We start from the raw sequence: 24,595 nt of genomic DNA, 5'->3' as shown, positions 1-24,595 counted from the left end.
GCTCCGCGCTGTACCATTGCTGTTAGTGTCACGTGCGCTGTTCAGTGTGTTGATATGTAAATAAATCCTGTTCGCCTGCGGGGGTGTATCAACTTCAACCTCCGTCTTGATCTCCTGCCTGGCACTCAGCAGTGAATGCACGACTACTCTATCACAAGCATGAATAGCCTGTATCTTTCTAAACAAGGGATTTAGGGGAGCTCCCTAATAAAAGCTGAATCTCAAAACCAATAATTGTGTTAATATAGTCATTGTTACAGCTGTGTATAATGCTATTTTAAACAGGATTCATTTATCTGACTTTTTACATATCCGCCCTTACTCTGGTCTGACCGCAGTCAGATACGCGACTACTGGATCTATTGAAAACCTCATGCACTGTATTCCTTTGCTGTGTCCAGGCAGCTCCCTAATAAATGTATCTGGAATTCTGGCTGTGAGTCGCTCCTTCTCTGGGGCTGAAGCATGTTTGTTATGTTTCTTGTTGTCAGGTTATTTTGAACCCATGTACAGAATAGATCAATTTAGTTTTAACTGTGGTGTTCTTGCCCAGACTAAACTTCCTAATCATTTATTATATAGCAAAATGTGCTTCTAATAGGTCGACTTTGTTTTTATGTCATTTAGATTTGTAGTATTTAAGTAGGAAATATAAATTATCTATCTAACTATCGGTCAGTCTATTTATCAGGTGAAGCGGCAGCAGATACTTCTTACATTGAGCTCCTAAGACTCCCCCCTTTTTGAGCATCTTGTTTCACTTAATAAAATGATTTTAGATTTCAAAACAAAGGGATGAAGAATAATTGGAACTCGTTGTGGGCCTTGTTGTTCTCGCAGACAGGAATTATCTGTGAAATCTCAATGCAGAGTTAAACCAACCACAGTGGGATAGTAATAATAATAAATAATAATAATAATAATAGGGTTAACAATGATATTCTGTTAGAAGAGAAGAGTGTTTTAAGTGTATTTTTTAAACACTGACTTGCTCTCTTTTTTTCCTGTTCTGTTGCTTTGTCAAAACAGAATATAACAAAATATAAATGAAATCACTTCAGTACTTTTTTTATTCCCTCAAAATAGGCTGTCTTTATTATTACATTTTTTTCCTGGTTGATAGGCGACTTCTCCATAAAACCATAAAAAACACGCATTTTTAGCACTACAGCATACACATAAATCTTCTAATATCTTAGTTTGTTACAGATATATCCTTTCTAAGAACAACTGTAGTACAGTGTAAGACTTCCTTTTCCCAAATAAGTTTTAAGTTGTGTGTGTCTCTCTCTCTCTCTCTCTCTCTCTCTCTCTCTCTCTCTCCTCAAGACATTAAGTGTTTTTAGCAGCACATAATGCCTGCACTAAACAGATTATTTACTGTAAATGAATACCGGCGTCCAGTTAACTAGTGGAATATCTCTTTACAGAAGCTGTGTGTACTTTAACACCTTTTAAACAACATTCACAAACTTGTTTAAAAATGGTTTGGCTTTTAATCACATTGATACCCTCTGCAGCAGTGCTATTACCTGCAGATAACTGACCTTGTATTAGAGGCCACATGCTTAATAACATGGATATAGCACCTACTACAACCACAGGGCTGTTAAATGGGTTAAACCTTGTTTTTTGTTTTAATACAGCAGGTATACCCGACAGGTCACAGTCCGGGTAATACCCAGGACAGTCGACAGCAGCAGTCCGCTCCACACAGCCAGCGAGAAGCCACTCGCCAAGGAAAAGCAGCTCCCCAAACCAGCCCCCCAGAGAACCGCCCTTCCCTGCCCAGACCTGGGCGAGGAGAAAGAGAGGGGGGCGAAGCCCATGGAAACTGCGCCCATAGAAACTGTGCAGGAGGAGGAGGAGACTCCAGCTGTGGAAGAGATCCAGGATCACAAGATGGAGGAAGCTGGAAAAGAGGAGGAGCAGAAAGAAGACGTCCCGGAAGAGAGAAAAGAGCAACAGCAGCCGGAGCCGGAGGAGGAGGAGCTGAGCACAGAGCCCGAGAGGGAAGAGGAGGATAGAGACAGAGAAGGGGAGGATAGAGAGCGGGAGGGAGTGCTGTCAGTGATGCAGCTCAGAATCGCAGAGCCTGAGAGGGAAAGGCAGGATAGAGTGTGTGAGGGAGCGCTGTCAGTGAGGCAGCTCATGGTAACAGAGCCCGAGGGAGAAGGGGAGGATAGAGAGCGTGAGGGAGCGCTGTCAGTGAGGCAGCTCATGGTAACAGAGCCCGAGAGAGAAGGGGAGGATAGAGAGCGTGAGGGAGCGCTGTCAGTGAGGCAGCTCATGGTAACAGAGCCCGAGAGAGAAGGGGAGGATAGAGAGCGTGAGGGAGCACTGTCAGTGAGGCAGCTCATGGTAACAGAGCCCGAGGGAGAAGGGGAGGATAGAGAGCGGGAGGGAGCGCTGTCAGTGATGCCGCTCAGGATCACAGAGCCCGAGGGAGAAGGAGAGGATAGAGAGCGGGAGGGAGTGCTGTCAGTGAGGCAGCTCATGGTCACAGAGCCCGAGAGAGAAGGGGAGGATAGAGAGCGGGAGGGAGCGCTGTCAGTGATGCCGCTCAGGATCACAGAGCCCGAGAGAGAAGGAGAGGATAGAGAGCGGGAGGGAGTGCTGTCAGTGAGGCAGCTCATGGTCACAGAGCCCGAGAGAGAAGGAGAGGATAGAGAGCGGGAGGGAGTGCTGTCAGTGAGGCAGCTCAGGATCGCCTTGTTCGCTCTGTGCTGTGGAGTCTCCCAGGCAGCCGAGCACTTCGGCAGCTCCCCGGAGCTCATCGAGAGCTGGCTGCAGAGGCACCAGCAGGGGCAGGAGGAGCCAGTGGACCAGGCTGCGGTGGAGAAGCTGGTGGAGTGGGTCCTGATCCAGAGGGAGCAGCAGCTGCCGGTGAACGAGGAGAACCTCTTCCACAACGCCTCAGAGATTCACCGCCGGGCCGGCCAGGGCAGCAGCTTCCGCATCTCCTACCACTGGGCCGTGGGCTTCATGCTGCAGCACGGGCTGGGCTGCCAGGCCCGCGGGGCAGTGGGGCGCCGGCTGCCCCGGGACATGGAGGCGAGCGCGGGGGCCTTCGTGGAGTTTGTCCAGCGGCAGATCCACCTGCAGGACCTCCCGCTGTCTGACATCGGCACCCTGGATGAGATCTCCATCTTTGTGGACCCGGAGGGGAGCGGCGAGGCTGCCTTCCAGCTCACGGGCACCAGGGAGTCGCTCTTCGACATTGTCCTGGCAGCCCTGGCTGACGGCAGCCTCCTCCCCACAGTCATCTTCTTCAAGGGCCAGCCCAGGCAGGAGCAGCTGCTGCGGCTTCCCGACTCCATCATGCTGGAGGCCAAGCCCGAGGGCTTCACGGAGGACGAGGAGCTGGAGGTCTGGACCTCACGGGTCTGGCAGAAACACATGGACGCCCGGAGCGGGAGCAAAGGCCTGCTAGTGATGGATGGCTTCCGCAGGCACACGTCGGACGAATCCCTCTCCGCACTGAGTGCCGCCAGCACCCTCCCAGCCATCATCCCCGCTGGCTGCAGCTCCCGCCTCCAGCCTCTGGATGTGTGCGTGGCCCCTGTGCTCCGCTCTTTCCTGTGCCAGCAGTGGCGTGAGTACGTGAGGGCCGGGGGAGCCCGAGCCGCCCGAGAGGACCTGCTGGGGCTGCTGCTGGGCTGGGTCTCGCAAGCGCTGGAGGCCGTGGCCGGGCAGCCTGAGCTGGTGCAGCAGTCCTTCCTGGTGGCCAGCGTCCTGCCAGGGCCTGAGGGAGGGGAGCTGCCGGGCAGTGCAGCCGAGACACAGAGCCAGCTGCTCCAGCTGCTGGAGGAGAGGCTGGGGGCCGGCCAGGGACAGGGAGAGGAGGGGCGAGGAGACGGAGCAGGGGAGCCTGAGATGATCCCGGTGGAGGAGAAGGTTATAGAGGGTTTATTAGACCAGCAGGAGGAGGACGATGATAATGTTAGCCTGTCTGTCCCAGACCCCAGGGTGCTGCACGCACTCTTCGAAAAGGACAGCGATGCAGAGTCCTTCCACGGGTTTGATGATGATGAGTTGGACGTGTAGCCTGGTCTACACAGCCAGCACCCCACCCACACAGGCGTTCAATCATTCATCTCAACACGAACAGCACAAACACAGGACAATGATCCACAGGTTTGCGTTTCGTAGCAACCATGAACACTTTTGTAAAGTGGGGGAGGGGTGGTGGTGTTGTTGCTGCTGCTACTGGTTTTACAGAGAGGGGCAGACAGGAAAGTAGATTCTGAGATGGTGAAGATCCAGGATAAATGTTTCAAAACTTTTTTTAGGCTACATCTGTACTGTACGTTTTTACAGTATGTGCATGATTTATTCTGTATGTACATTTCTCAAGTCTTTTGATTGCTGTTTTTGTTGTCTTGTTCTGGAGATTCCAGAGCCCTCTTTTCAAGACACTACTATTTGAGTCTCCAGCACAGCATTTATGTGAAGCTAGCAGGCCATCGCTGCTACAGGCACCAGCTGAAACCATTGTCTGCTTTTAAACTCCTCCTTAAGTAAGTTTAAATAAAGCTGCCCACACAAGTCGGAGCAAAGTTTTTTTTTTGGGATTCCTGTTTATTTTCCTGTCACTTTTTTAAACTTTTGGTAATCAGAAACCTTGTCCAACCTTTTTTTTTTTTTTTTTTTTTTTTAATAGAAAATTACAATGTGAATGGTTTTGTGTGTGTATATGGGGAAAGACTCATTGATTTATGGAATACATTGTTGATTTATGCTTTATAAATACTTAAGCAACATTTTGTGACTCCCCATTAAGTAGGGCTGTTGTTTTTTTTTAAACGCTATTTCAAGATTTCACTATTTTTAAATGGCATTGTCATGTTCAGCCCTAACCCTGATCATTGTCTCTAGTTATTATACAGCTAATGTTCCTAAATATTGAAATGCTTACCTGAAAAACAGTATATGCTAAATTGTAGAATATTGTTTGTCCACCTTTTCAGAACTTCCTATTTTCACCATCAGTGAATTATGAAACAAACTAAAACCATAAATAAATTAATACAAATAGCAGATCTGTGAAATGTCCCGTCCCAGTACGGTCTTTAGCAGAAATATTTCCCATCTTTGATGTCTCTTTCGTTGAAGACATTTTAAACAAATCCTGCAGCTAATCATTTATCAGAAGCAAACTAAACCGGCTGCCAGGTTCCTGAATGCAGTGCAACAGGCAGCGCTTCAGTGAGGCACTTGTTGTTTCAAACATGGTTTCAGTACAAACTACAGTATTAACCCCCAATCCAGAGAAGCAGGGACCCACACTCTGGACTCTGATAACAGGATCTCGACACACACAATGGGATACATTGTATGAGGCAGTGGACCCCAAACCACTCTTGGCAGGACACTGTGTATTGAGAGAGAAACATGTGCAGACCAGCCTTTTATATAGCTATCTCCACACCCTAGAACCTCCCACCTCTGGGAGGACCGCAGTCTTTGTATTTACTTTTGTTATATTAAATCAGAAGGGCATTTTCTACTGTCAAATGAAGTTGTTGCTTTTTTTTCTTCCTGTGTTAATTTTTTTTTTTTCTTTTCATGGACCTGTTTTTAAATAGAAAATATTTCCATAAAGTGCTTTTAAAAAAAATAAGTCTGTAATAATAAAAAGTGAAACAATGAGCCTCTTCAGTGTCTGATTGATTCTTTTCATGTTCTTGTCTGAAGTGAGCTGTGAATCTGTGAATGCTGGTGGTTGCTGCAGGCACATCAATTAGATTTAGGGCTTCTAGTTTTTTTTTTTTTGGGTTGTTAAGCCTTAACTGAATACCAGATTATTTAAATTAGCGACACACTACTAGAAGCTAACACAGTGCAAATTATTAAGATGAATGCAGCGATTAGAGCCAGAATGAAATGCAGGTTCAGACAGAATCAGATGAGATCAATGCACGTCGTTTGTGAACGCCATCAAGATATGAGGGTAAAAAGAAACAACTTCCTTTGAGAATTAGTGTCTGATTAAGAAAGCGAATCGGCTCAGAATATGCTCAAAGGGACGTCACGTGATCAAAAATAAAACCCGAAAACTAGAAGCCCTTATTATTTTCCTGTAGTCCAGGGATCTATAAAAGGACTGCTCAGCTCCTTCATCTCTGTGTAATTATTACATCTACTAAACATGCTGAAGTAAATACTGCATCACATAAAACACTTGTGGGTATATCCCCTTGGTCAAATTTCCATTTTTTGAAGTTTTAAAACAGCTTGTGCAAACTCTATGGAGTTTGAGAATGTGCTGTCATATAAAATAGATAGGAAAATTAACATGGCACAATTATGCACGTGGTGGATGAAGGGGATCCATATAGAAGGGCTACAGTGAATTGCATGCAAACACACTGCCTCCCAGGAGGGCTCTGAAATGCCTCAGAATCCACTGACTCCAGTCCTGGATATTTGCTTGTAATTCAGAAGCCCATGTTGTTTTCTATATTATGTGGAGTTTATTTAAGTGTGCAGCAAGTAATACTTGTATCACCTAACGAATGAAGCAGCCAGATTTGTATTGAAATGCCTCCCTCAAACCCAATGTTGCTGGATTGAGAAGGCACCTGCACTGGGCACGAAAGCCAGGTTGCCTAAGCTTCCTGTTACAGGTTAATATCTCAGTACAGTCTTACATTTACTTACAAAGATTACATTTATTTTAACAGATAGGGTCCAAGATCTATCAAAGTGATTGATTTTAATGATGTGAAATGACTGCTGTCTGTCGCTGGTCATCTTGTAAAACAGGCCTCAGTCTCAATGGATTTATCCCTGGTTAAAGAATGAATGGATAAATAAATAAATGCTATATTAAAACTATTAGCACAAAATTCAACATCAGTGAAGAAAGACTTTGCTAGAGAAATTGTTTAATTTGTTTTGGTCATTGTTGCAGAGAACGGAGAGACTGGGTTAAAGCCAAGTTTATTGAAGAACATCTGTAAAACCCTCTTGATGCTCAATGTAAGTGATCCACAGCTCAGCCTCTCCAGGACAGACCCTGTGAAGGGTCTAGTTTGTTTGCAGTACTTGCATTTAGTTAGAGAGAACCCCTTCTTGAAACCCTGCTTGTCTCTGCGATCCCGCTTCTGCTAACAGTAAAGGTTAGAACATCTTCAAGCTACGACAATGACATGAACTGAAGCAGGACAGGGTTTTCAATGTGGTCTAACAGCAAAATACCCAACAGACCAACAATATCTTTTCATGTTTTTTATTTATTTCATTTTACAAAAAACATTACCTAAAGCGTTTACACAGTAAGATCAGAATAGCGGACTTCAATAACAGAATAACAGGGAACGCTAACTGGAGATCTTCACAACCTCAGCTCATTCGAACCCGCTGAAAATCAAAACCAGGAGAACAATTAGGACTTTGAGAAACCAAGAACTGGGAAAACAAACCCAAAGCACAAACACCAAGTGAAGTCAGATACAGGAACATGCACATTGCAATGCACAAAATACATCCGACAGTTTATACTGTAGTATTTTAACACTCAAAATAAAGTTTTCATGGTAGTTTGTGATGCAATGATAGTTTGTGATGCTTAAACAAAGGTGTACATCTAAATACCCCCACTGTTAAGACCACTAAAATATCTCTTGTGCAATGTCTTAGATATATGAACACACCAGGAAGGACACTGTTTGAATTACTAAAACAGATCCTACCCCACGCATATCAATTTTGTTAAATCTTTTTTTTTTTTTTTTTTTTTTGTGTTAAATTGGGATATATAGAAATTCAAGAAGAAAAAAAAACTCGCTGCAATCGGCCCGTATGACCTACAGCACAGGAAGCAGGATACAGTAGTTCAGCTGTAGCACTGAATGATCTGCACATCCTTCATTAACTAAAAAAACATGGTATTTTATCATAAGTGGCACCTGTGATAATGCAAGGAAAATGGACATTAAAGAATCAGCTATCACAATTGCCAGCCAAACATAAATTCCCTGTGTAAGCACTAATAGCAGTGATCCCTGTGTAAGCACTAATAGCAGTGATCCCTGTGTAAGCACTAATAGCAGTGATCCCTGTGTAAGCACTAATAGCAGTGATCCCTGTGTAAGCACTAATAACAGTGATCCCTGTGTAAGCACTAATAGCAGTGATCCCTGTGTAAGCACTAATAGCAGTGATCCCTGTGTAAGCACTAATAGCAGTGATCCCTGTGTAAGCACTAATAGCAGTGATCCCTGTGTAAGCACTAATAGCAGTGATCCCTGTGTAAGCACTAATAGCAGTGATCCCTGTGTAAGCACTAATAACAGTGATCCCTGTGTAAGCACTAATAGCAGTGATCCCTGTGTAAGCACTAATAGCAGTGATCCCTGTGTAAGCACTAATAGCAGTGATCCCTGTGTAAGCACTAATAGCAGTGATCCCTGTGTAAGCACTAATAACAGTGATCCCTGTGTAAGCACTAATAGCAGTGATCCCTGTGTAAGCACTAATAGCAGTGATCCCTGTGTAAGCACTAATAGCAGTGATCCCTGTGTAAGCACTAATAGCAGTGATCCCTGTGTAAGCACTAATAGCAGTGATCCCTGTGTAAGCACTAATAGCAGTGATCCCTGTGTAAGCACTAATAGCAGTGATCCCTGTGTAAGCACTAATAGCAGTGATCCCTGTGTAAGCACTAATAGCAGTGATCCCTGTGTAAGCACTAATAGCAGTGATCCCTGTGTAAGCACTAATAGCAGTGATCCCTGTGTAAGCACTAATAGCAGTGATCCCTGTGTAAGCACTAATAGCAGTGATCCCTGTGTAAGCACTAATAGCAGTGATCCCTGTGTAAGCACTAATAACAGTGATCCCTGTGTAAGCACTAATAGCAGTGATCCCTGTGTAAGCACTAATAGCAGTGATCCCTGTGTAAGCACTAATAGCAGTGATCCCTGTGTAAGCACTAATAGCAGTGATCCCTGTGTAAGCACTAATAGCAGTGATCCCTGTGTAAGCACTAATAGCAGTGATCCCTGTGTAAGCACTAATAGCAGTGATCCCTGTGTAAGCACTAATAGCAGTGATCCCTGTGTAAGCACTAATAGCAGTGATCCCTGTGTAAGCACTAATAGCAGTGATCCCTGTGTAAGCACTAATAGCAGTGGTCCCTGTGTAAGCACTAATAGCAGTGGTCCCTGTGTAAGCACTAATAGCAGTGATCCCTGTGTAAGCACTAATAGCAGTGATCCCTGTGTAAGCACTAATAGCAGTGATCCCTGTGTAAGCACTAATAGCAGTGATCCCTGTGTAAGCACTAATAGCAGTGATCCCTGTGTAAGCACTAATAACAGTGATCCCTGTGTAAGCACTAATAGCAGTGATCCCTGTGTAAGCACTAATAGCAGTGATCCCTGTGTAAGCACTAATAGCAGTGATCCCTGTGTAAGCACTAATAGCAGTGATCCCTGTGTAAGCACTAATAGCAGTGATCCCTGTGTAAGCACTAATAGCAGTGATCCCTGTGTAAGCACTAATAGCAGTGATCCCTGTGTAAGCACTAATAGCAATGATCCCTGTGTAAGCACCAATAGCAGCGATTCCTGCCCGCTATTCTCCAGTGTGATCCCTGTGTAAGCACGGATATCAGTGATTCCTGCCCGCTATTCTCCAGTGTGATCCCTGTGTAAGCACGGATATCAGTGATTCCTGCCCGCTATTCTCCAGTGTGATCCCTGTGTAAGCACGGATATCAGTGATTCCTGCCCGCTATTCTCCAGTGTGATCCCTGTGTAAGCACGGATATCAGTGATTCCTGCCCGCTGTTCTCCAGTGTGATCCCTGTGTAAGCACGGATATCAGTGATTCCTGCCCGCTATTCTCCAGTGTGATCCCTGTGTAAGCACGGATATCAGTGATTCCTGCCCGCTGTTCTCCAGTGTGATCCCTGTGTAAGCACGGATATCAGTGATTCCTGCCCGCTATTCTCCAGTGTGATCCCTGTGTAAGCACGGATATCAGTGATTCCTGCCCGCTGTTCTCCAGTGTGATCCCTGTGTAAGCACGGATATCAGTGATTCCTGCCCGCTATTCTCCAGTGTGATCCCTGTGTAAGCACGGATATCAGTGATTCCTGCCCGCTATTCTCCAGTGTGATCCCTGTGTAAGCACGGATATCAGTGATTCCTGCCTGCTATTCTCCAGTGTGATCCCTGTGTAAGCACGGATATCAGTGATTCCTGCCCGCTATTCTCCAGTGTGATCCCTGTGTAAGCACGGATATCAGTGATTCCTGCCCGCTGTTCTCCAGTGTGATCCCTGTGTAAGCACGGATATCAGTGATTCCTGCCCGCTGTTCTCCAGTGTGATCCCTGTGTAAGCACGGATATCAGTGATTCCTGCCCGCTATTCTCCAGTGTGATCCCTGTGTAAGCACTAATGTCAGTGATTCCTGCCCGCTGTTCTCCAGTGTGATCCCTGTGTAAGCACGGATATCAGTGATTCCTGCCCGCTATTCTCCAGTGTGATCCCTGTGTAAGCACGGATATCAGTGATTCCTGCCCGCTATTCTCCAGTGTGATCCCTGTGTAAGCACGGATATCAGTGATTCCTGCCCGCTATTCTCCAGTGTGATCCCTGTGTAAGCACGGATATCAGTGATTCCTGCCCGCTGTTCTCCAGTGTGATCCCTGTGTAAGCACGGATATCAGTGATTCCTGCCCGCTGTTCTCCCAGTGTGATCCCTGTGTAAGCACGGATATCAGTGATTCCTGCCCGCTATTCTCCAGTGTGATCCCTGTGTAAGCACGGATATCAGTGATTCCTGCCCGCTATTCTCCAGTGTGATCCCTGTGTAAGCACTAATGTCAGTGATTCCTGCCCGCTGTTCTCCAGTGTGATCCCTGTGTAAGCACGGATATCAGTGATTCCTGCCCGCTATTCTCCAGTGTGATCCCTGTGTAAGCACGGATATCAGTGATTCCTGCCCGCTATTCTCCAGTGTGATCCCTGTGTAAGCACGGATATCAGTGATTCCTGCCCGCTGTTCTCCAGTGTGATCCCTGTGTAAGCACGGATATCAGTGATTCCTGCCCGCTGTTCTCCAGTGTGATCCCTGTGTAAGCACGGATATCAGTGATTCCTGCCCGCTATTCTCCAGTGTGATCCCTGTGTAAGCACTAATGTCAGTGATTCCTGCCCGCTGTTCTCCAGTGTGATCCCTGTGTAAGCACGGATATCAGTGATTCCTGCCCGCTGTTCTCCAATGTGATCCCTGTGTAAGCACGGATATCAGTGATTCCTGCCCGCTATTCTCCAGTGTGATCCCTGTGTAAGCACGGATATCAGTGATTCCTGCCCGCTATTCTCCAGTGTGATCCCTGTGTAAGCACGGATATCAGTGATTCCTGCCCGCTATTCTCCAGTGTGATCCCTGTGTAAGCACGGATATCAGTGATTCCTGCCCGCTGTTCTCCAGTGTGATCCCTGTGTAAGCACGGATATCAGTGATTCCTGCCCGCTGTTCTCCAGTGTGATCCCTGTGTAAGCACGGATATCAGTGATTCCTGCCCGCTATTCTCCAGTGTGATCCCTGTGTAAGCACTAATGTCAGTGATTCCTGCCCGCTGTTCTCCAGTGTGATCCCTGTGTAAGCACGGATATCAGTGATTCCTGCCCGCTATTCTCCAGTGTGATCCCTGTGTAAGCACGGATATCAGTGATTCCTGCCTGCTATTCTCCAGTGTGATCCCTGTGTAAGCACGGATATCAGTGATTCCTGCCCGCTGTTCTCCAGTGTGATCCCTGTGTAAGCACGGATATCAGTGATTCCTGCCCGCTGTTCTCCAGTGTGATCCCTGTGTAAGCACGGATATCAGTGATTCCTGCCCGCTATTCTCCAGTGTGATCCCTGTGTAAGCACGGATATCAGTGATTCCTGCCCGCTATTCTCCAGTGTGATCCCTGTGTAAGCACGGATATCAGTGATTCCTGCCCGCTGTTCTCCAGTGATCCCCAGCTCTCACCTGATCATGTGTGCGATCTCCCAGTTAGTGTCTGAAGACAGCGGCCCCTCGATCTCCACGCCAGCCTCCGTTACGAATGCAATCTCATACTGAAAGAAACACAGAGGACGTCAGAACCTCGAAACGCATTTCCATCTGAATTCAAGTTCGTCGCTAGCAAAGAAATGTGTGCTTAGAATTGGCTGATTATTTATATCATCTACAAATGAAAAAAACACATTCACAGGATTTGCTCTAGTTTAGCTGGAAAGACCCAAATCTGGCTATTTGTCATTACACAACAGCATTATGGTGTTGAATGACTTTGTACAGTGATTTTCACTATTTCAGTACACTATGTCAGTGTACGCTGTATTTCAGTGCTTGCTGTATTTCAGTACACTATGTCAGTGTACGCTGTATTTCAGTGCATGCTGTATTTCAGTACACTATGTCAGTGTACGCTGTATTTCAGTGCTCGCTGTATTTCAGTGTACGCTGTATTTCAGTGCATGCTGTATTTCAGTGCTTGCTGTATTTCGGTGCATGCTGTATTTCGGTGCACTATGTATTTCAGTGCTCGCTGTATTTCAGTGCATGCTGTATTTCGGTGCACTATGTATTTCAGTACACTATGTCAGTGCTCGCTGTATTTCAGTGCTCGCTGTATTTCAGTGCATGCTGTATTTCAGTGCTCGCTGTATTTCAGTGTACGCTGTATTTCAGTGCTCGCTGTATTTCAGTGTACGCTGTATTTCAGTGCTCGCTGTATTTCAGTGTACGCTGTATTTCAGTGCTCGCTGTATTTCAGTGTACGCTGTATTTCAGTGCTCGCTGTATTTCAGTGTACGCTGTATTTCAGTGCTCGCTGTATTTCAGTGCTCGCTGTATTTCAGTACACTATGTCAGTGTACGCTGTATTTCAGTGCTTGCTGTATTTCAGTACACTATGTCAGTGTACGCTGTATTTCAGTGCTTGCTGTATTTCAGTACACTATGTCAGTGTACGCTGTATTTCAGTGCATGCTGTATTTCAGTACACTATGTCAGTGTACGCTGTATTTCAGTGCTCGCTGTATTTCAGTGTACGCTGTATTTCAGTGCATGCTGTATTTCAGTGCTTGCTGTATTTCGGTGCATGCTGTATTTCGGTGCACTATGTATTTCAGTGCTCGCTGTATTTCAGTGCATGCTGTATTTCGGTGCACTATGTATTTCAGTACACTATGTCAGTGCTCGCTGTATTTCAGTGCTCGCTGTATTTCAGTGCATGCTGTATTTCAGTGCTCGCTGTATTTCAGTGTACGCTGTATTTCAGTGCTCGCTGTATTTCAGTGTACGCTGTATTTCAGTGCTCGCTGTATTTCAGTGTACGCTGTATTTCAGTGCTCGCTGTATTTCAGTGTACGCTGTATTTCAGTGCTCGCTGTATTTCAGTGTACGCTGTATTTCAGTGCTCGCTGTATTTCAGTGCTCGCTGTATTTCAGTGCATGCTGTATTTCGGAGCACTATGTATTTCAGTACACTATGTCAGTGCTCGCTGTATTTCAGTGCTCGCTGTATTTCAGTGCATGCTGTATTTCAGTGCTCGCTGTATTTCAGTGCATGCTGTATTTCGGTGCACTATGTATTTCAGTACACTATGTCAGTGCATGCTGTATTTCAGTGCTCGCTGTATTTCGGTGCACTATGTATTTCAGTACACTGTCAGTGTACGCTGTATTTCAGTGCTCGCTGTATTTCAGTATACGCTGTATTTCAGTGCTCGCTGTATTTCAGTGCATGCTGTATTTCAGTGCTCGCTGTATTTCGGTGTATTCTGTATTTCAGTGCATGCTGTATTTCGGTGCACTATGTATTTCAGTACACTATGTCAGTGCATGCTGTATTTCAGTGCTCGCTGTATTTCGGTGCACTATGTATTTCAGTACACTATGTCAGTGTACGCTGTATTTCAGTGCTCGCTGTATTTCGGTGCACTATGTATTTCAGTGCTCGCTGTATTTCAGTGCATGCTGTATTTCGGTGCACTATGTATTTCAGTACACTATGTCAGTGTACGCTGTATTTCAGTGCTCGCTGTATTTCGGTGCACTATGTATTTCAGTGCTCGCTGTATTTCAGTGCACTATGTATTTCAGTGCATGCTGTATTTCAGTGCTCGCTGTATTTCAGTGCACTATGTATTTCAGTGCATGCTGTATTTCAGTGCTCGCTGTATTTCGGAGCACTATGTATTTCAGTACACTATGTCAGTGCATGCTGTATTTCAGTGTACGCTGTATTTCAGTGCTCGCTGTATTTCAGTGTACGCTGTATTTCAGTGCTCGCTGTATTTCAGTGCTCGCTGTATTTCGGTGCACTATGTATTTCAGTGCTCGCTGTATTTCAGTGCACTATGTATTTCAGTGCATGCTGTATTTCAGTGCTCGCTGTATTTCAGTGCACTATGTATTTCAGTGCATGCTGTATTTCAGTGCTCGCTGTATTTCGGAGCACTATGTATTTCAGTACACTATGTCAGTGCATGCTGTATTTCAGTGTACGCTGTATTTCAGTGCTCGCTGTATTTCAGTGTACGCTGTATTTCAGTGCTCGCTGTATTTCAGTGCTCGCTGTATTTCAGTGCATGCTGTATTTCAGTGCTCGCTGTATTTCGGTGCACTATGTATTTCAGTACACTATGTCAGTGCACGCTGTATTTCAGTGCTCGCTGTATTTCAGTGCTCGCTGTATTTCAGTGTACGCTGTATTTCAGTGCACGCTGTATTTCAGTGCTCGCTGTATTTCAGTGCATGCTGTATTTCAGTGCTCGCTGTATTTCAGTATACGCTGTATTTCAGTGCTCGCTGTATTTCAGTGCATGCTGTATTTCGGTGCATGCTGTATTTCAGTACACTATGTCAGTGCATGCTGTATTTCAGTGCTCGCTGTATTTCGGTGCACTATGTATTTCAGTGCTCGCTGTATTTCAGTGCATGCTGTATTTCGGTGCACTATGTATTTCAGTACACTATGTCAGTGTACGCTGTATTTCAGTGCTCGCTGTATTTCGGTGCACTATGTATTTCAGTGCTCGCTGTATTTCAGTGCATGCTGTATTTCGGTGCACTATGTATTTCAGTACACTATGTCAGTGTACGCTGTATTTCAGTGCTCGCTGTATTTCAGTGTACGCTGTATTTCAGTGCATGCTGTATTTCAGTGTACGCTGTATTTCAGTGCATGCTGTATTTCGGTGTATGCTGTATTTCAGTGCATGCTGTATTTCAGTACACTATTTCAGTGCATGCTGTATTTCAGTGCTCGCTGTATTTCGGTGCACTATGTATTTCAGTACACTGTCAGTGTACGCTGTATTTCAGTGCTCGCTGTATTTCAGTATACGCTGTATTTCAGTGCATGCTGTATTTCAGTGCTTGCTGTATTTCGGTGCACTATGTATTTCAGTACACTATGTCAGTGCTCGCTGTATTTCAGTGCTCGCTGTATTTCAGTGCTCGCTGTATTTCGTGCATGCTGTATTTCGGTGCACTATGTATTTCAGTACACTATGTCAGTGCATGCTGTATTTCAGTGCTCGCTGTATTTCAGTGCATGCTGTATTTCGGTGCACTATGTATTTCAGTACACTATGTCAGTGTACGCTGTATTTCAGTGCATGCTGTATTTCAGTGTACGCTGTATTTCAGTGCTCGCTGTATTTCGGTGTATGCTGTATTTCAGTGCATGCTGTATTTCGGTGCACTATGTATTTCAGTACACTATGTCAGTGCATGCTGTATTTCAGTGCTCGCTGTATTTCAGTGCATGCTGTATTTCGGTGCACTATGTATTTCAGTACACTGTCAGTGTACGCTGTATTTCAGTGCTCGCTGTATTTCAGTGTACGCTGTATTTCAGTGCTCGCTGTATTTCAGTGCTCGCTGTATTTCAGTGCATGCTGTATTTCAGTGCACGCTGTATTTCGGTGCATGCTGTATTTCAGTGCTCGCTGTATTTCGGTGCACTATGTATTTCAGTACACTATGTCAGTGCATGCTGTATTTCAGTGCACGCTGTATTTCAGTGCTCGCTGTATTTCAGTGCTCGCTGTATTTCGGTGCACTATGTATTTCAGTACACTATGTCAGTGCATGCTGTATTTCAGTGCTCGCTGTATTTCAGTGCACGCTGTATTTCAGTGCACTGTATTTCAGTGCATGCTGTATTTCAGTGCTCACTGTATTTCAGTGCTCGCTGTATTTCAGTGCACTATGTATTTCAGTGCATGCTGTATTTCAGTGCTCGCTGTATTTCGGTGCACTATGTATTTCAGTGCATGCTGTATTTCAGTGCTCGCTGTATTTCGGTGCACTATGTATTTCAGTACACTATGTCAGTGTACGCTGTATTTCGGTGCACTATGTCAGTGTACGCTGTATTTCGGTGCACTATGTATTTCAGTACACTATGTCAGTGTACGCTGTATTTCGGTACACTATGTACAGTGCCGTGAAAAAGTATTTGCCCCGTCCGATTTTCTGCAATTTGGAAATTTTTGACACTGAATGTCAAAGCCGAGAAAACCATTCAATGGCCGAATGAGACCGATAGGAGCCGAGAGAAGCTGAAGGAAAAAAAAAAAAAACGGCGAATCTCATGAATACTGATAGACCCGACACCACAGAGATAACACGGACATAAACAAACAAGAGAGCTGCTTCTGCATCCAGCGCTCAAAGAACATCAGAGATTTGCAGAGCTTTTTTTAGATGTTATAGTAATAAAATAACGACTTGGATCGCATTATTGAAGAGTTTGGTGATAAAACGAGTGATCAAGAGATGATTTATCAGTATGTACCATTATTAAGAGGCATTTGAAAAATATAGCGAACAAGGGGTGGGGCGGGGCTGGAGATGCAGTACTGAGTGTCCTGTTGATATGCAGGGCCTTTTAAACCTGTTTTTTTTTTTTTTTTTTATTTAGTCGTTGCCAATTAGTTTTTATTATTTTCTCCCCAATTTGAAATGCCCAATTATTTTTAGGCTCAGCTCACAGCTACCACCCCTGCGCTGACTCGGGAGGGGCGAAGATGAACACACGCTGTCCTCGCCCATCAGCCGCCCGCTTCTTTACACTCTGCAGACTCGCCGTGCAGCCACCTCAGAGCTACAGAGTCGGAGGACAACGCAGCTCTGGGCAGCTTACAGGCAAGCCCGCAGGCGCCCGGCCAGACTACAGGGGTCGCTGGTGCGCGGTGAGCCGAGGACACCCTGGCCGACCTAACCCTCCCTCACCCAGACAACGCTTGGCCAATTGAGTGCCGCCCCCTGGGAGCTCCCGTCCACGGTCGGCTGTGGAATAGCCTGGACTCGAATCGGCGACGTCCAGGCTATAGAGCGCATCCTGTTTTACTGTGAAAAAAAAAATACTTTTAAACAGCGTGTCTAAAATAAACTGCGCGTGCGAAAATAAATTGGACCTGACACGTCTGATACGCGCTGAATAAATGGACTGCTAATGGTTACAGAAAGTTATGCAACACCCAATGCCCCCGTGTGAAACAGTAAATCGCCCCCTTAACTGGTTACGCCACCTTTAGCAGCAATAACTGCAACCAAACGCTTCCTGTAGTTATTAATTAGTCTCTCACAGCGCCGTGGAGGAATTTTGGCCCACTCCTCCATGCAGAACTGCTTCAACTCTGTGACATTTGTGGGTTTTCGAGCATGAACTGCTCATTTCAGGTCCTGCCACAACATCTCAATGGGGTTTAGGCCTTGACTTTGACTAGGCCATTCCAAAACTTTAAATTTCTTGTTCTTCAACCATTCTGATGTAGACTTGCTTGTGTGTTTCGGATCATTGTCTTGCTGCATGACCCAGCTGCGCTTCAGCTTCAACTCACGGACGGATGGCCTGACATTCTCCTGTAGAATTCTCTGATTCAGAGCAGAATTCATGGTTCCTTCAATGATGGCAAAGCATCCCCAAACCATGACACTACCACCACCATGCTTGACCGTTGGTATGAGGTTCTTACTGTGGAATGCAGTGTTTGGTTTTCACCAGACATAACGGGGCCCATGTCAGCCAAAAAGTTCCACTTTTGACTCATCTGTCCATAGAACATTGTTCCAGAACTCTTGTGGATCATCCAGGTGCTTTTTGGCAAACTTGAGACGAGCATTCATGTTCTTAGTGAGCAATGGTTTCCACCTTGCTACTCTGACTGTGGTTCGGTGGAGCCTTAGAGCCTTAGAAATGGCTTTGTAACCCTTTCCAGACTGATTGGCATCAACAACTTTTTTCCGGAGGTCTTCAGGAATTTCTTTTGTTTGTGGCATGATGTGCCTCTAGAACCTGTGTGCTGACAACTTCACTCTGATGGTAAGGGCCAAAGTTAGTCAGTTTTATATTGGGCAGGGCTGGCCCAAATCAGGCCTGGTTGTTAAACAAAGTACTCAAACAGCTGACCCTAATTATCCCTTTAATTGGGTTGAGTTAACTAGGGGGGGGGCAATAACTTTTTCACACCTGAAGATTGCATGTTTGATTACCTTGCACACGAAACAAATGAAAGACGCACCAAACTTTGGTGTCATTTTTTCTCAGACTCCCTCTATATACTACTACAACCCACAAAAAACTGACCAAATATAATGTGAAAAATGTACAAAAATGCAGAAAATCAGACAGGGGGCAAATACTTTTTCATGGCACTGTATTTCAGTACACTATGTATTTCAGTACACTATTTCGGTGCACTATATAGCTCTCCCTGGCTCTCCTACCCTGTTGTAGGAGCGCGCGTCTCTGTAGTACAGCACTTTGAGGCAGCGCTCTATCAGGGCCCGGGCTTCCTCTTTACTGATCGTGGGTTTGGATTCCAACACCTCCCTCATCAGGGGCTGCAACACAAACAGCATGTTAAAATAAACAGCACCCTCCTCGGCTCCTACCACTGGAGCACAACATTCTCTCAGCGCTACACACTGGAGCACAACATTCTCTCAGCTCTACACACTGGAGCACAACATTCTCTCAGCGCTACACACTGGAGCACAACATTCTCTCAGTGCTACACACTGGAGCACAACATTCTCTCAGCTCTACACACTGGAGCACAACATTCAGCTCTACACACTGGAGCACAACATTCAGCTCTACACACTGGAGCACAACATTCTCTCAGCTCTACACACTGGAGCACAACATTCTCTCAGCGCTACACACTGGAGCACAACATTCTCTCAGTGCTACACACTGGAGCACAACATTCTCTCAGCTCTACACACTGGAGCACAACATTCAGCTCTACACACTGGAGCACAACATTCAGCTCTACACACTGGAGCACAACATTCTCTCAGCTCTACACACTGGAGCACAAAATTCAGCTCTACACACTGGAGCACAACATTCTCTCAGCTCTACACACTGGAGCACAACATTCTCTCAGCTCTACACACTGGAGCACAACATTCAGCTCTACACACTGGAGCACAACATTCAGCTCTACACACTGGAGTACAACATTCAGCTCTACACACTGGAGCACAACATTCAGCTCTACACACTGGAGCACAACATTCTCTCAGCTCTACACACTGGAGCACAACATTCTCTCAGCTCTACACACTGGAGCACAACATTCTCTCAGCTCTACACACTGGAGCACAACATTTTCTCGGCGCTACACACTGGAGCACAACATTCTCTCGGCGCTACACACTGGAGCACAACATTCTCTCGGCGCTACACACTGGAGCACAACATTCTCTCGGCGCTACACACTGGAGCACAACATTCTCTCAGCACTACACACTGGAGCCACACTGCTTCCCTCCCTCCCTCCTAGTCCAGCAGCTCTAACCACTAGCGCCACACTGCTTCCCTCCCTCCCTCCTAGTCCATGAGCTCTAACCACTAAAGCCACACTGCCTCCCTCCCTCCCTCCCCCTTAGTCCCTCAGCTCTAACCACTAGTCCACACTGTGTCCCAATCTCAGCTGCGATGTCCATGTGTATTTATTACTCTTACCTGTGCCAGGTAGGCACCAAACCCAGTAGCAACAGTAGGAGCCTCGTAAGCAACACCCAGCTTGTCAACATAGCCCAAGAAACTGTGGGGGGATAAAAGTTTGCATTAGAGAATGGACAGGCCTCCCCTGTAAAAAATGAAGCCATCGTACAATAAATACAAAATAAGACACCCCTATGTCAATGACTCGATGGAAAGGAACTCTCTGAATTCAGTGTCAGCATTTTACTTTAACATCCATACACTGTACTTGTTACACAAACAGAATGCTCCATGCGCTGCGTGTATCCGCTTGTGAGGATGGCATCAACAACCCAGTCTCCCCATGCTGCTCAAACCAAGTATTCGATCATCAGGATCGAGCTCTCCACAGAAACCAGCAGCTGATAATCAGGGGAGGGTCGCTGGAGTCGATCAGGCTGATTCACCATTCAGAGTGAAACGAGTGAAGAAACAGCTGCTTGGGTTTGTGTGGATCGCTGTTCTCCACAGTCTAAGAAAAGCAGCGATCATCACAAGCCACCCAAGCCCCCTCTGGACGGAGGGGGCTTAGGTGGCATTTTTTTTTGTTTTGTTTATGATTTATTTTTTAATTCCCTTCTTCCAAACCTGATATCCTGGTGGTTCACGCTGGAGGCAATGATTTAGGTAATTTGAAAAATGTGGAATTAGTTAGAAAAATGAAAAAAGATTTAACGAATTTGCATGAGCTATTTCCAAATACAGAAATAATTTTCTCGTGCATCACCCAACGACATCTTTGAAAAGATGCAAAGGCATCTCCAAAAATAAACAAAGCACGTACCTGGGTGAACAATGTCATTTGGGATTTTGTAAGGGGTTTACAGGGGGATTCAATTCGGCACCCTGAAATTAAATATGATCAGGTTGGGCTTTTTAGGGGGGATTGGTGTCCATATGAATGACACTGGTAATGATATATTCCTAAAAACCTCCCGCATGGAATTAAACCACACCTTCTGAAAGTATATCCTTCCCTTCCCATACCCACCCTCACACCTTGGTTTTTATTGTATATATTGCATATTTTGAATTGTGTACATGTATTGTGTATATTGTTTTGTTTTAATAAATGTATTTTTAAATATCTTTGTTGATTCATGAGATCTGGTGTAAAACATAATAACTAAAACAAATCAGATAATGTTAAGAGCAAGTTCTCACACAGAGTTTCACATAATCATCATTGACCACAATTGCACTCAGCAGTATTCTGTTAAAACAAGCTTTACGTAGGGATAAAACAAATTACTTAAAACTGAAGTCACTGTCAGTCAATAAAATTGGCTTCCAATGAAAGCAGTTGAACAATGACAAGTTATGATGCCTCAAGTATACACTGCAAGTCCTTTCGAAGGAATTGGAACTGATTTTAGAAAGTAATGTGAGCTGAGCCCGTGTCCCTCAGTGTCTCTGCCTGCGGGGGCCGCTCACCTCTCTCCGTTGTAGAAGCCCCCGATGACGACCGTGTTCCACAGCGGGTTCATCTTACTCCTGCGGTTGTACATGACTCTGGTCAGCCAGGAGTGGATGGCTTTGGGGCTGTAGCTGTGCCCGTCTCCCAGGAGCTCTTCGTCGATACTGGAGGGGAGGGGAAGGAGGAAGACAGTTAACTGCATGAAGCTTTTTTTTATTGAAATTTGGTTTCCTGGTATAAAATTAAAATAAATAAAAACTTTGACATGTTTGCCAAGATTTTGTGACAATATCAAACAGCAATGTACTATATGTGGGATAATATCAATGTAATCTTATTGGAAGTAGCATCACTGGTCAGTTTAATAAGACACCCCTGATCTTGTTACCTATACACTGTGGCTTACCAAGCTGGTATAAAAACATGGAATGGTGAAGCTGCCACCCCTGCAGTACCACTGTTCCAGTTACACTCTGCAGACCCGCCTGCTTTACAGTCCAGGTGCTGAGTTTCCACCCCCTCACTGCCCCACTTACACCATCTGCTCGATGACCTGTTTGAGGTGCTGGTAGTCAGCGTAGTCTCCGGAGGCTCCCAGGATGGTGCTGTTGTTCACCTTCATGAGGCGTGAGATGTTACGGAATCGGGCGAGCGAGCCGTACGAGCCCAGCATGTCCGACGCGATGACGACACCGCCATCGAACTTCACACCCAGGACTGAGGTGCCTGTGATCATGGGGTTCCTGCAGGGACAACACACAACAGAACTGACATGAGGCTCCTGCAGGGAATGGGGCTCCTACAGGACAACACAAAACAGAACTGACATGGAGCTCCTGCAGGACAACATGGAGCTCCTGCAGGATAACACACAACAGAACTGACATGGAGCTCCTGCAGGACATCACAAAACAGAACTGACATGAGGCTCCTGCAGGACGATACACAACAGAACTGACATGGAGCTCCTGCAGGACAACACAAAACAGAACTGACATGGAGCTCCTGCAGGACAACACACAACAGAACTGACATGGAGCTCCTGCAGGACGATACACAACAGAACTGCCATGGAGCTCCTGCAGGACAACACAAAACAGAACTGACATGGATCTTCTGCAGGACAACATGCTCCTGCAGGACAACACACAACAGAACTGACATGGATCTTCTGCAGGACAACATGCTCCTGCAGGACAACACACAACAGAACTGACATGGAGCTCCTGCAGGACAACACAAAACAGAACTGACATGGAGCTCCTGCAGGACAACACAAAACAGAACTGACATGGAGCTCCTGCAGGACAACACAAAACAGAACTGACATGGAGCTCCTGCAGGACATCACAAAACAGAACTGACATGGAGCTCCTGCAGGACATCACAAAACAGAACTGACATGGAGCTCCTGCAGGACAACACAAAACAGAACTGACATGGAGCTCCTGCAGGACATCACAAAACAGAACTGACATGGAGCTCCTGCAGGACAACACAAAACAGAACTGACATGGAGCTCCTGCAGGACATCACAAAACAGAACTGCCATGAAGCTCCTGCAGGACGATACACAACAGAACTGCCATGGAGCTCCTGCAGGACAACACACAACAGAACTGCCATGAAGCTCCTGCAGGACAACACAAAACAGAACTGACATGGAGCTCCTGCAGGACAACACAAAACAGAACTGACATGGAGCTCCTGCAGGACAACACAAAACAGAACTGACATGGAGCTCCTGCAGGACATCACAAAACCTTACATAAAAGAACTGCACCTTCGGAGTGTACCCAAATCCTGTTCAAATATTACAGCAGTTTGAGTTACGGGATGAAAATAAGACTCCCATTGCAGCAGTCTGATCCATTCCTGTTTTTACTGTGAGTTTAATCAGACACAACTGAGCTTGTTACAGAGCTTGTTAAACCTACAAACTCAGGTGGGACCTATTCATGCTGTGATGAGAATCATCAGTCCATTTCCCAGGGGCCTGGCTGGTAACATACCAACAAGGGGAGTACTGAACCTCAGGACTGGGTGCAGCAGCAGCAGGGCTAGTGTGAGTTTCTAACCCTGCTCAAACTCCTGGCTCCTAATCATTTCAATATTATTAATAATAATAATAATAATAATAATAATAATAATTCTGAACCCCAGGACTAGGTGCAGCAGCAGGGCTAGTAGGAGTTTCAAGCACAGCTTCTGTCTTTCCACTTAAGCAGAAACCGGATGTAAAAAAAAGGTTTAACCTGAAGCGTGTATAATGACAACGTTCACTTTCCAGTTTGTTTATATTGCCTAAAGGAACAGCTTCTGTGAAATGAACACATGGCACACTCCTGACCTGCGGCAGCAGAACTGACACGTGACTACTTGCCAATAAAGTTATTTTTTAAACAAAAATGAACCTAAAGTTTTTGTTTACTTCAGTAAGTGTTGGGCATTCTTACATGAAACCAAATAGTCCGACACTAAAATAATTCCCTTGCCAAACTGAAATCGCATCATTATGAGACTAACGGTATATATTAATTACTTATCTAGTGTAGTTAACTAAACACAAACACCCGGTTATTCAATGTTTGTGTCTTTTATTAAAATGATTCTGCATAAACAGAATCCATACCTTAACAAGTTACAACAAAACACTGCCTAGCTTTAGTTTGGTACCGGTATCTTATATGTCAATAACGGGTATAAATAAACAAATGAACCTTTTATTTTAATCCCAGAACTGAGCTACTATTCGTACTCTGTTGAACAGAATACAGTATTATTAAAAACTAATTATATTATAGATATTTAACAATAAACACAAACTCCTCCTCCGTGCTTATTCACACCACCATGTTGATAATGAGACAGCATATATAGTGCACTGCATGATGTGAAACTGAAAGTGCGTTACATTTATTAATGTTTTCAACGCTTTTCTCTACTCCGAATTCCCCCAAAACCGACAACGACTTACAGCGTGTGTCTCACAGGACCGCATCCCGGGACTGTGCTGCTCCTGCTGCCTGGAAACGAATAAAATTCGCCGGGTTTCGGTCCGTCTGCCCAGAAATTCAGCTTCACTCCTCTAGCGTCCATTTTAGAAACTGGCGTTCGCTGCACCGGAAGTGGCGTTCCGGCTTCATTTATCTG

At 45.4% G+C, this 24,595-nt stretch overlaps 1 protein-coding gene across 1 annotated transcript; it reads right to left on the bottom strand.

Moving 5' to 3' along the window:
- Window positions 1-7,218: 7,218 nt before the first annotated feature.
- LOC117395145 (proteasome subunit beta type-4) lies at window positions 7,219-24,576 on the bottom strand. The gene is made up of 7 exons (XM_059007298.1): window positions 24,420-24,576; window positions 21,979-22,185; window positions 21,460-21,606; window positions 20,005-20,086; window positions 18,756-18,872; window positions 11,997-12,085; window positions 7,219-7,365 (listed from the first exon to the last, which is right to left on the bottom strand). The coding sequence occupies exons 1-7, from the start codon at window positions 24,539-24,541 to the stop codon at window positions 7,353-7,355; spliced, it is 777 nt and encodes a 258-aa protein (XP_058863281.1). The 5' UTR covers window positions 24,542-24,576; the 3' UTR covers window positions 7,219-7,352.
- Window positions 24,577-24,595: the final 19 nt, after the last annotated feature.

Source organism: Acipenser ruthenus, chromosome 35 (assembly GCF_902713425.1).
Source record: "Acipenser ruthenus chromosome 35, fAciRut3.2 maternal haplotype, whole genome shotgun sequence".
Taxonomy (NCBI): Eukaryota; Metazoa; Chordata; class Actinopteri; order Acipenseriformes; family Acipenseridae; genus Acipenser; species Acipenser ruthenus.
Note: the sequence above shows the minus strand (reverse complement) of the source record. Positions and strands in the feature narration are given on the sequence as shown.

What these genes read in the sequence shown, in the direction of transcription:
- LOC117395145 (XM_059007298.1), bottom strand. Translation starts at nt 24,541, where the DNA reads ATGGACGCTAGAGGAGTGAAGCTGAATTTCTGGGCAGACGGACCGAAA. An exon ending in CAGGTCATCGAGCAGATGGT is followed by an intron (nt 21,607 to 21,978) that starts GTAAGTGGGGCA and finishes CCTCCCCTCCAG; the next exon opens with TATCGACGAAGAGCTCCTGG. An exon ending in GGCTTCTACAACGGAGAGAG is followed by an intron (nt 20,087 to 21,459) that starts GTGAGCGGCCCC and finishes ATCCCCCCACAG; the next exon opens with TTTCTTGGGCTATGTTGACA.